At 39.4% G+C, this 13,638-nt stretch overlaps 1 protein-coding gene across 1 annotated transcript; it reads left to right on the forward strand.

The window, feature by feature from the left end:
• Positions 1-5,369: 5,369 nt before the first annotated feature.
• LOC140246157 (general transcription factor 3C polypeptide 6-like) lies at positions 5,370-12,944 on the forward strand. The gene is given in 6 exon segments (XM_072325596.1): positions 5,370-5,516; positions 6,949-7,029; positions 8,182-8,278; positions 9,169-9,210; positions 9,213-9,260; positions 10,169-12,944. Coding segments are annotated over 6 exon segments (372 nt in total). The 5' UTR covers positions 5,370-5,480; the 3' UTR covers positions 10,237-12,944.
• The last annotated feature ends 694 nt before the right edge of the window (positions 12,945-13,638 follow it).

A 13,638-nucleotide genomic window follows, 5' to 3' on the forward strand; every position in this document is an offset into this window, starting at 1 on the left:
ACACATACACACGCACACACACACACACACACACATACAAACACACCCTACTCGGAGCACACACGGAGACAAACATAATTATTATGTACTGTCACACAAGCAAAAACAGTGATCCACGATTTCCAGGCACATAATAGATTAAAGACAATTTTACATGTGTAAAGTTTAAATGTCTTTTACTTTTGTTAATATTAAAACGGATTTTTTTTTTTTTTTAAGAAGATCGAATAAATAAATACATTTACTGCCTTCAAAATCATTGAAAAAAAATATATTGCAACAACAGGAAAACGTACGCCGCAAGACCATGTGTGCTACATACAAAAGACGCAAAAGCACCATAGAATCGAATCACTCGTATCCCATGGAACTCGTCTGCATAATGGTGTTCCACATAGGGACGGGGTTTAACCATCAGAAGGAGAGCAGAATTTGGCAAGATCATAACGCATGTTGTTGTTGTTGTTGTTGTTATTTGAATCTATTTGGCGTTAATCATTCCTCGAGGAATATTTACGCCAAATCTATATTCATAAAATTTCTTTAAATTTCCAAATTTTACCCTAATATTTTCATTTTATTGCAAATAATTTAAAATTAATATATCATATCAAATCAAATAAATCTCCCTCACTGGCCTCGGTTCGAGTTGCCCAATCGACGATCGTATTTTCTGGCCAGCCCGGCTCGGTACCTTGAGCAGACTTCTCGGCAAGGAGGGGCATTTTGTTTCGTGCTCTTGTGGGGTCTTTATAACCCTCGATCAATCCGCATAGCAGATCATGTGGTAGCCTTTTGACAAGGCCCTCTCGCTGAATGATGGCTATAACGAGAGGGCCTTGGCAAAAGGCTAATCTTGTGGTTGCACGATATACAGTCAACCTCGCCTACGCCGAATCCAACGGGACGTGAATTTCGACTCACCATTATAGAATCAGCACTTCCATAATTATGGCCATGGGGAGGGGGGGGGGGGGGTGGGGGGAGTTGTCTTCGACTTGGTCAATTTTCCATTGTAGGAGGTCGACCTATAGGGGAGGTTGACTGCACATAATTGTTTAGTATGAATGTAGGGCAGAGTTATGGGCTATCTCAGCCTCTCCCCCAGCAAACCAAGCTCAATTGAAAGAACCTCTCAGCCGCACAGCTATTGGGGCAACAGAGCCTTCGACATCAGTATAAGGGAGTTCATGGTTAGCGCATAATTATGTCTCATTTGACCCCTACACCACAGACTTTCAAATAACATGGAAAGGACCTGTGACAGAGCATTTTTTCGTTGAAGCATGCCACCTTTGTAATCAATGTCAATGCAATGAAATGCGTGTGAATCACTTTCACCTGTGCGTTCTAACAAGGTGAAACACACAACTTAACATTCCAAATCCTCACTTGCCTGAGGATTCTTTTCGTTTGAAAGTCAATGGCAAATACACAAACATTCTCATTTGACCTTTATTTTGCACATGCGCAAATCGCAACCGTGAACTCCCTTATTCTCTGGACCCAAGCCTTGGAAACTCAAGCCCTTCCTCGATAGATCAGGAATGCAGAATCTTTAACATGCTTCATGACTTAGACCTATCTGAATAATCTGAATACTTACCTTTTCCCCGCTACGCCTTCCAAAACAATAGTGCTTGATCCTTGAGTCGGGATAATTGAAATTAAATATCCTATACATCACGGCTGAACAGTTGAAGTTGGAGACATTCCAGATCAAGAAAGATGGATACCGGCGCTATACAAGAAGCCATCATCATCATCTCTCGAGCGCGAGAAGAGACTTTTTTCTTCTAATTCTTCTCTGGCTGTGGACGGGGCTCCACTGCTGAGTAAACACCCTCGATCAATCCGCTCTCTCCGGATATATTCAACCCCCGATGCAACCCTTGCCTCGTCATGTTTACGGAGGGAGTGTGGTGCAGTGGAGGTTCTTATATCTATGGTTGAAAAGACGTACGGGGGATGGGGGGGGGGGGGGGGGGCTACTGTGTGCCTCATAATAAGTGTTCCGGATGAATTCTTTCTTTCTCTCTCTCTCTCTCTCTCTCTCTGATTCACGTTATGTATTCTGTGCATAAACAAAATCCGTGGATCTCCGCACCAATACAGGTACACGGTGCAGCAATTCTGCACGGAATCGACAATATGCATATCAACAGATGCAAAAACAGCAGCAAGCGCTCGTTAGGTGACGAGGCTGGCCAATATTTTGAGAAGGGCCAAAATCTTATTTGTGCGCCTCTGTAAACGTAACTCTAAACGGCTTCCTCCCGAAGTGCAAACACAGTATTAAAAAGCCCCTTCAAGCTCAGAATGTATGGAATATCGTATCTATTTTCATATATCCTAGTACGTGCAAAAGACCGATCTCGCAGCACATCACACTGCAAACGCGCCATCATTCAAACCCAATGGCGTCTTTCGCTGTGACAGCTCCTGAGGTGTAGGCAACCTACATCGGACGGACAATCGGGGGTTGCTTGCATGAATCCACTGGGCTCGATCAAAACAATCCTAACCATTAATCGTTTGTAATACCGAGAAGGTTCAAAAGATGGAGTTCCAACTGGCTATATCATTCAAACAGCTGCCGCTTTTCTTTCAGGATGCACAAAAGAATTCTATATTGTTATATACGTGCATTAATTTTGTGCCTTCGATAACCGGGGTTCGATGTCGCCGTCGTTCTGAGCAATCTGAAGATTCATTTTTACCGCGAACATGATATCGGGTATATTTTGCTTTTATATTTCAAGCTCCGGTTAAACTTCACCTAACGATAAAGCTAATAATATAAAAGTGAATCATACCCAATGTTCAAAAGTGAAAATCTGAGCTGTAGTAGTGGACGTATTTAAACTTGTACCCTCCTGAAAGCCGATTTAATCACCGTAAATCGGCAAATAACATTTCTCGTAAAGTACTGTAGTCGGAAAGTTTCCGATTATTTCCGACCAATTCCGACAAATGCAACTGGTATGATATTGGCCTATATAATCAAGTATAGCTTCTTTTTAATTTGATTTGTCAGATTAATGTCCAGACATAAAATATCATGCAGTGGAGTAATTTTCATTCTTATTTCAAAAATATTTGCGCAAATTCTTTGTCTTTATTACGCACCGATGCCTATACCGCTCATCTTTTAAAAGTAGGGATGGCGAATGTAATTATACCATCATAGAGACAATGATTTTCCTGAAGATTTTAGAGAGTGGCTGCGGTATGGCTATTACGCAATGAGACATGAATCCATTAATTGTTTTCCTTATTTGTAGGGGAAGAATCAGTTTGGCACAACCTTCAAATATTCTTGAGTGACGGCATCGAACATGGGAGCACAGGGGAATAAGACTTTGACTCTTTCAGTCGAGGCTCCTTAGCCTAATTCATCGTCCTGATACACAACTGCTTTTACACATTCAAACGCGCATGTTTGAAGCGTTAAGAGAAAGACAGTTCGAAAAGTGGAACATGGTAGAAGAGGTTTCTGATAACGATCAGAAAGGGGCCAACTACATTCCCAATGAGAAGAGGGAAGAGCCAACGGAAATACCGAGTAGTGGTGCTCGGGCAGTATTCGGCTTCCCTTTGAACTTGCACGCTAATATTGCTTAATATTAAAACGCCGTTATAAAACCCGCGGCACGAGGGCTAATAGTCTAGTAATGATGTACTGGTATAAGTGGGAGCGTTCGTCCCATCGATGAGCAGGTGTTTCATTAGACAGAAAGTGGGGTTCATAAAATATTTTGTATTCTTATTTTACATTTCTATTTTTTATGCATTCAAATGACAAGAATGATAATGTTGAGATTATTGAGACAGTCAAAGAGGAAAAGGATCTTGGGGTGTTCTTTTCTCCTAACTTCAATTTTACTCTTCATGTAGGCCCACACAAAGTAGCTGCAAAGGTGAATAAAGTACTTGGTCTGATCATCAAAAGGACTTTTACTCATCTGATGACAGGGAAGTGTTTGTCCTACTGTATAAGGCCCTTGTTAGACCGCTCTTGGAATATTGCTCTTGTGTATGGAACGAACTTTCAAAGAGTGATGCAAAAAAAAAAAAAAAAAAAAAACCCAAAACAAAACAAAAACAAAACTTGAATCGGTTCAGATTATCAATGGGTTACTAAGAGCGAATAGCTCCCTCACCCTAGCCGCACTATACATTGGTAAACTATGCGGCGCTTCAGTGAGTTCAGTAAGTTCAGAGGAGAGCAACAAAGTTGGTATCTGAAGTTAAATCGTTGTCATCGAGAGACTCAAGTATTAAGGGATTCCATCCCTAGAGTATCGACGAAAACGTTCAGATGGTTCAAGTGTTCAAGATTTTGTATAAAATGGAAGACTTTGATCCAGCTGTTGTCTTTTTTGTTATCCATGGTCAAGTTACAGGCGGTCATAAGTTTAAGTTGTATAAAGGGAGCTAGGTGTCGAACTAGTAAAAGGTTCTTTCAGTCAGAGAGTGAGCTGTCGAGGCAACATCAGTTAACAGCTTCAAGTCTAAGCTCAATGATCACTGGAAACAGAAACATAACAAATTTAATCCAGATTGCATGTGACCATCCCGTGGATTGTACATCACATGGGACTCCTCAGGCTCAGGATTGAATCCTTTGAATGACCCTCTACAAGTCTTCAACTTACTGGGCGTCATCGTAGGTAATTCAGGCAAATTACTTTTATGGCTTTCCTCCGTGATTGAAGCCAGACGTAGTCTCGGCTGAACATCCCCCACGACAAGATACAGACCGATCTTTGATCTTTCGGTGAAGTGTTTATGCGGTACCATCCCCAACCAGGCGCGAGGGAAACTATATACATATTTAGGAGTAAAAGGTGTCTATGAGCAATGTGTTATAACGTGTGTTTTTCTTCTTTTTCTTTTTCTTCTTCTTCTTCAATATCAAGCCGAATATTCTCTAGGTCTAGATCTGTCTATGTCTGGATCTGTATGTTGCGCGTTTGTGATCATACATGTTGCGCGTTTGTGATCATATTCATATATGTAAAAAGTTTCATTTGTACTGATGTTGGAATAACAAACGCCAATACGCAGAAAACAAATAAAATCGCTATTCTACGATACAGAGCTTCCGAGCCATTTAGTTTACATATAACATTTAATACACTGGATTTGTTTACTGGCATCATAAGACATTTTTGGTTTTATACTATACAGTCTACAGTGATGCCCCTTTTTGCATTGCCACGGCCGCCTGGCTGGCCTGAGGAACGGAGCGACCGCCAGTGCTGACCCGTACCCATGTCCATCTTCGATGCATTCGCTGTGCACTACTACGGCTATGCTGCGACGACAGTGACGACAACTTCTCGCGCTTTACAATCCAGACCTTTCCGTTCCGTTCCGTTCAATCGCTTAGATCTGCAACTATCGGGCTCTGAAGAAGTGGATTAGCCAGAGAGGGGCTGATTTCATTGACGGGAGCCACTGATAACTGTAACAACATGGCAGATATCCGTGACAATGACTGGATCGAGGAGGTAAGCTAATAAAAAGGAGATCTAACACCAGTTGTAGTGGGAACCTCGACCTCGTCTTAATTTTCAAACATTGAATCGAACGTGTGGGACCACAATATACGCTATCTCCACGTTTGCCGAATCTATCAAATGTTTATAAGCTATTAACGTTAATCAGTCTTAAGACGAACAGCGTTGAATGTGTGAAAACTCACCCCTATCTGCTGTGCCTCCACACGTGTATACCCCAGGTGAAGTTACACTTAAACCACAGCCACAGGTATAGCAAAATATTCTCTACCCGAACGCAACCCGAACGCTACGCACCTCGTCAATCAGCAGAGCAGAGCGAGCGTCGAGCGGTCATGTCCGGCTCAGAGTTGAACATTGAACTTGCAGATTTACCGTTAGATAGGTGTACAAATTTGCATGTAGAACAAACATGGAAACGCTTTCTGCTTACTAGTCTGTTCCAACACTACCATACCATTAACAAGTGCAAATTGCAAATTTAATTTGGTTATGGTATGCTGGTGTAAGGTAAAGGGTTTAGTTAGACATAGCTAGATTAGCAATGACCATTTTGACTTGTATTCAGTCATATTAAACTTGTCTTCAGTGTGAAAATTTTTATGGTGGGCCATGAGCTTGTCTATTGTTTCGGTCTTTCTTCTGGCTATCCCTGCAATGCAAGTGGCAAACTTCACCATATGATCCCTTGCTTTTACAATTATCCATGCAAAGTTAAATGTATTCCGCAAACTTAATTCCAGTGCTTGGTTAAGATGGATTCCTTTGTTTTGTCAAATGATTTTCACCAGCTGTTGTACGCTAACTGGTACCACTTGTCTTTCTATACTATCAAAAAAATAAAAATCTCCTTATTTGAAAACGAAATTTTCCCTGTTGAGTTGCTGGGATGTTGGTCATTAAAGTGACTTGTCTTCAGTGTGAAAAAAAAGAACTCCAAAATTGTGTTCCTTGGCTAATGGGATTTTTTTTTTTTCTGTCCTAGATAGATGATGTGTTGATAGCAAGACCATATCCAGGGATGCATAATAATGAAACATAGAGATAATAAACTATGATTTTGCCAAAGTATGAATATTAATATCTGTCACCTTACATAGGGAATATATTCTAGTGATGCAGTAATCATGTCACCAATTCAGGCTTGTGTATTGAAATATCCATAAAGTGCTGCAGTAGATTGTATTGTAGCAAGAATTTGCTTCAAATTTTCAAGTAATTGTTAGTTGTTCTCCTACTCCTATTAGATGTACTGTGATGCTTTAAATTACTTGTGAGGGCAAAGTTTTTTTTGTGTGTTTGTTTTGTGTAGGGTTTTTTTTTTTTTTTTCTTTTTTTGGCATTTGTGGTCTGGTTTCTCTTGACCCTTTTTCTCTTCCACTTCCTCTTCCTCTCCCCAATCTCTCTCTTTCCTATAATGAAGGAACATCTGGTTCTTGTCGAGCTTTCTGGTGTGGCGGATGATCAGAACTTTGCCAAGTCCAAAAAGGAGTGTAAAATTCTGGTGAGTATAGGTCTATGCTTCTATCAAGGGCAGGAGAAGAACAACGAGCTGGCTCAGCTGGTTGTGTGTCTACCTCACCATCATCAGTGGGTTCAGGGTTCAAGGCTCATTGACAGCCAGCTTAACCAATGTGTGCATGAACATGCCACCTCCTCTATTATATGGCGAAGGTGTATGACAGTATACCAACAACTTTGTGCAAAAATTCTGCCCTGTAGATGACTAAAAAACAGGTTTACTTACTTGGATTTACTAGGGTGTAAAGATGTAAAACAGTGCTTATTTTGCCCCTCCAGATATTACTTCAGTCCTCTGACATGGGTTGTAAAGGATAGCTCTGAACTGATTAACACTTGTTGCTATGATGCTGTGTCTGGTAAGGTTTGCCAATTGTTACATTTTTGAACAGATAGAGGCTTGTAATGTAACATTATACAGCATGTGGCTCTAGGTTTTCTCACTTTGATACTGCGGCCTCTGGTTCTGGAACTGCTACCAATTGGAAAAATTGATAGAGCTAGATCAATTGAAAGATTGATTGAGAGTCACACCTCATGCACTGTGGCAATGCTTCCTCATGTTTCACATAGAGTGGAGTGAATGTATGGTGTTTTATTCCTTCTCAAAACATTTGTTTGTTACAAATGCCAAGTTTTCAACTTATCAAAGGGGAACTGCTGGAGAAGTGATAATCAGGGAATGCAGCGAATGGTACATGTATCTACAATGCATGTCGTGTCATCTCCCCCCCCCCCCCCCCCGCACACACAAACACACACACACAATACACATACTGGGGGTTTCAAACCTGTTTAGATACCAGTAGCCACTTTTTGTAGACTATCAAAGAACATCCAATACAGTCAGGTTACTGTGTAAAATAATATCATTGTCTGCATTTTAAATCTTAATAGCCACTCCATACAAGCTGATGCTACAGACTTATCAAAGCATGGGCAAATTTGGCAGTCAACTGTTAATGATTAACCCATGTCAGATACGAAAATACCATTTTACTACCAAAGACAGGATGATATATATAAATAATCTGTGGCAAATGATGGTCATGTGTTGATGGAAAGTGATTGGACAAAACAAGGAAATGGATCAGAATTATGACAGTGATGTATTTGTTTCGATTTCTTGTTACAGGGTATCGAGACGGATAAACCAGTCTTGCAAGTTGGCAACTCTGTCTTCCAAGGAGAATACAAGAAGGCCGTTGGCACCATTGTAATTTTTGAAGGAGGTAGACGAGTTTCTCTCCTCTGTTTTTTTTTTTTTCTTGCAGTCTCCTGATCATTTGATTATTATAGCAAATCACTTCCTGGCTTCTGCTGTTTGAAACACCAACATGAACATACATGTAATATGACTTGTTTTCCCATAGAGCATTCAACGTTGCATAAAACTTACCGTTGAATTTCAATGGTAACTACCGTCAAAATTAGGCGTCACAGCCAATCAGCATCAAGGATTATAAAATTTACCGCTAATTTGAAGACTTACCGCTAGAAAGGAGCGGTAAGTCCAGCGGTAAGGGTTTTATGCAACAGGGCAGTGCACTCCCATTATAACAAACACGGTTATAACAAAATTCTGGTTACAATGAAGTAAAAATTAGGCCGCAACATTATCAGCTCTATGTTCTTTTATTGTCTATTTATTTGGTTATAACAAAATTTCAATATAGCAAAACAAAAAACTGCCCGTCCCGAAGACTTTGTTATAACTGGAGTCCACTGTATTTTGCAGCCTAGTAAGTTTGAGACATGTATCTAGTAGATGAAGCAAAGAAAAACAGGAAACAGCAAAGCCTGAACACGTAATACTGTACACGTGAGCAAAGTGTAATTTTCATGTCTTCTGTTCTTTCAGTTGAATTGATTAATCATCTACCCCTTTGTGTTTTGAAGCATTAATAAGGGTTTCAGCTTTGTATAATTACCCAATATTCTGTATTATTTCAAAATTGCCTATTGTGGGTAATACATGTATCTCTTATGGCTCAAGCCAAGCTGTGATTTTTGAGTAAGTGTCATGTATGCCATGGTAAATTCAGTGAATACTAGTATCATGCCAACAGGGTTAACTTATCACCAATCTCTACAATTTTATTTCACTTTGCTCCTACTGCAGATGATGAGGGCAAGAACTGGAAGTACAAATGCTGTACCCACAACAACTGGAAATGAAGCGAGTCTTCTTGCAGCCAAAGGAAACCAGTTCAGGTAGGGGGAAACAACGCCCTTTTGATTTTCAAAGGACAGCTGTTGAAAAACAAAAATGGGTTTCCTTCTGTAATGTAAAATATATCAGATTAATTTGTAATGTCATTTATTCTTCTGAAGTAGGTTCCATGTGAAGCTACACTCACAGAATCATAACATTCATAACTTATAAGTTTTATGCAATTTCTCCTCACTTATTTCGACTTTATCAACTGATTTTTTCATTACTGCTAGTATGGTACTGAGCTGCTAATTCAATCTTGTTTTCATGTACCAACTGACAAAGATCTGCATGGCAAGAGGCAACCAAGGTTCTTGCAATGTTTTCTTCAAGTGATCTGGCTTGCTCTAGCTTGCATTAGCTTCAGTAAGAGGAACCATGGTTACTTTTGTGATTAAAAAGAAAATGGGAAACTAGAGGTCAGTGTATTGTAAAACTGATTTGTCCTGTGGGATGTGCATCATTAGCATACTTACAAGAGTTGGGATGAGGCATGACATCACATAAGAATGAATTTGCAACCAGTGCAGAAAACGTTACAGCAGTACATAAGTGAACTTTTCACAAAATTAGGTACTGTAAACATCCATCTTTTTGTATACATAAAACACATTCGCGGGTTCTTGAATTCGCGCTGCACGACTGTCGGCCCATTTAAAATGTGCAGAAAAAATTGTGAAGATATCTTTGCAGATTTTAGAATTCGCGCTAGCCAAAAGTAGCATGAAATGTGCAAAAATTTATGTGGTTATAGTACCATATAGATCCTTTTGACTATGGTCCCAACATCAAAAATGGTGTCATGGTTGCATTTCCTGTTCTAATGCATGCATACACATTGTGATCAAAACCATATTTGTTGTTGTTTTTGTTCTTTTTTCCAAACATTTCTGGTTATTACATACAGATGAAGCCCAGGCTGATGGGGAATCACAAGCTCCCATGGAAACAGAGGATGCAAAGGATGACACCTGATCACAGGAAGACTAAACTTTCGCCCCTCGTGATGGGAATTGACTGTTACGGCACTTTCAAATCACTTCTGCTGCACCATAAATTCCCTCTCAATGCAGAAATATGTGACACTGATTGTATGTATTTTCAGTTGGCTGCATCTGATGAAAAATGGCCGAGAAAGATCAAGGAGCAGTCTGCATAATTAATGAGGATATTCACTACAGTTCGTCAGTTCTGTGACCCAGAAAACCCTACATGGCAAGGTCATTCAATTTGTCCTTTTAAAATCTGGTCAGACCATTAAAGGTGTTCAAAGAAATGGAAGTAGAAAGAAGTAGAAGTCTCATTAATGGTGTGAACATGTACTTCAACTGAACTACAGTATGTAGTGTAGGTTGGTGATGCAAGTCTTTAAACACCTGCTTTTATTTCGTCTGACAGATTAAGATGCTGTGTGTGTACATTCACATACTCCTTAGGTTTGAGGAGAATATGTTTCTGATACCAATATCCGGGTGAATGTTTCTATGTTGTGTACGAGTTCATTCTACTTCTTTATGCCTCCCCCCCCCCCCCCCCCACACACACACACACGTGTGCAGGTCTACCCACACTATAGCATGCTCCACAGCATCTGTCTTGTCGAACGTTGTCCAAATAAATATAGATGTATGCACATTGAAGACTGATATGTGTCTACTGGTATTAAATGTGAAAAGATCTATGTTGTGATGACAAGTGGTTTGTTACTTTTCATTGTTTCAGGATATCAAAATGTAATCTGTAAGGTGATATAATGCATGTGTCCATCATTTATTGAAATTGTCGAGATTTTTAACACAGTTCACCCCACTCCTAAACCATTTTATCACGTCTTGAGAATGGATGCAGAGCCATTACAATGAGACTTTGCACAAAAGAGTGCATGGGTGAGTCAGATCTTGTAAACATAAGGCACATGCATCAAAGTGTGTGTAAAAAAAAATGTCACTGTCGAAAGGGTTCGCAACAGTTGTGAAAACATGCCTACCAATAATTGACGTAACACCTCAAAATGAATAACACTTCCAATTTTGGTGCCATCCCCCTGCAGAAAGAGTATGATATGTGTACATAACTTAATATTGTGACCTCATCTTAATCATGTACATGTAAATGTTACAGAATTTTACGTTAATTGACTGCATAATAGCTGACAAAGTACTTTATTGTGTATTTAATTGACATTGTCATGAAGTACATGAAGAGCACACAAAATAGGTACAGTGCACTCCTGTTACAACGAACACGGTTATAACGAAATTTCGTTATAACGAAGTAAAACTTCTGGTCCCAAAATTATCGCCATTAATGTCTACGGTACGAAATTCGCTTATAACGAACACGGTTATAGCGAAATTTTCGTTATAACGAAGTCTTTTCCCAGCCCCACGGACAAAGAAAAATAAAAGAAATGTGCTCCGTTATAACGAAATGCGGATCGCTTTCGAAAATACGTACCGGAACAAGCATGGGCGAACGCTTCACATCATGCTGTGTTCGCTCCGTGAGTCACGCACAGTTTCCGTCAATTTTATGCTCTCTTTAATGTGATTATCCAAACGAAATTTAAAAGGTACAGTGTACCATCCCGTTTCACATAGCTGCACAGTGTAAGACGAGTATTCAACAAACAGAACATGATATATGCGTGGTTTCCTTGGTTTTGTTATATATTGTATTTGTTCGGTTGTAACAAAATTTCGTTATAACGAAAGAAAACTGCCGGTCCCGAGCATTTCGTTATAACGGGAGTGCACTGTACTCAGTGATGAAGATGTTACATAATTGTACTGGTACACAAACACGTAGTTGTGTACTTAAATGTCAACATCTGGCCTTATTTGATTAATTTTCAGAACTCATAATTTTAAAGGATATCTTTGAGGTTGTGGTCAGACTTGAGGTTTGCATTATCAACTTTTTGTACTGGATACATACCATACATGCATGCAAGCATACATGATACATACATACGTACATACAACCCATAACAAGCATGCATACATATTTGCACAATTCTCATTTTAATGTTTCATAAGAAAAAAAAAAGCTTCTGTTATTTAGAATGCTTGTTTTGTTCTTTTTTTTTTAGGTTCTTTTGACTTATTTGTTCAGAGGCCTGAAGGGAACAGTAGAGAACAAAGAACATTTTACACTACAGTGTACTACCATTATCATATGACTTCCAATACTTGTATATTTGTTAGCTATTTTGTTGTGAAAAAAAGGTATACAATGTATATCACATTGTGCTGACCTTATCTGTTCACTTCTGGTGGAAAAAAACCTTCTAAATATCTTGTAAAGCATATGAAAAGAAAAGGAGACATTTCCTGACTTCTGTCGGCGTAGTATAACTTTACAGATGACAGGTGTGTATGTGCACAATGGCACTAACAAACAGGAAAAACACATGCACAGTATGTTGTGCAACAATATGTCACATTGCATCAGTGACGACTTGGGCATCACTTTGACGAGAGGGGATTGTCCCTGTTCATGTGGGATCACTTCACACTGTGTCGGCTGACACCACGTGACTGCAGCAAGGATGAGGCAACTTTGAATGTCTGTTACCGTACAGGTCACACCCGTGAAAATGAAGTCCTCGAGACCGGCGGTTATCTTTTTGTTTAATTGAAATTTCATTATAGCCAAACAAATAAAGCGTATAAAGATATAGATATTAAGTTTGCGACCTGAATTTTTACTTTGTTGTGAAAGAGGTGTGGTTATAACTGTTAGCGTTGTAACGGGAGTGCACTATACCATCATGCAAGGTTAATGTTGATAGAGCAACATTCATCATCACGGGTACATGATGTATATACCACATTTTACAATGAATGCACCATTTCACTGAATAAACATACAAGAGACAAGTTCTTCACTATACGTGTAGATCACATTTATTTACATTTGCACTGTACATGGGAACCACTGTGTAACAATATCACAGGGGCTTACAAGTTGTAATTGTTTTAGCAGATCTCACACAGACAATCTATTTCCTTCTCACATTGTTTTCTTGCCTTCATAATACAGAATACAAGCAGTTTGCTACATATATTTGCATTTTTCAATTAATATCAATTCTAAACAGGCCTGAAGAAGGGAATTTTGTTCAAGATTTCTCAGTTTTGTACACATGCTTACTGGTAAATAAGCAATAAACTGTAATTCAACTCTCTGCTAGGTACCTACACACGGTTTTGGTCATTTCAGTCTCAGTAGGAGTAGCTGAAGAAGAGCATACCTGCAGAAAAAGTACATTTTGGGGAGCCTCGATTTTACAATTGGGTCAGTTTGGGGTTATCTGATGTGCACATGGGTACAAGAGACCTTTCTCTTTCCCAGTTCTTCACTCGTTTTCAAAAC

This window comes from Diadema setosum, chromosome 2 (genome assembly GCF_964275005.1).
Source record: "Diadema setosum chromosome 2, eeDiaSeto1, whole genome shotgun sequence".
Lineage (NCBI taxonomy): Eukaryota > Metazoa > Echinodermata > Echinoidea > Diadematoida > Diadematidae > Diadema > Diadema setosum.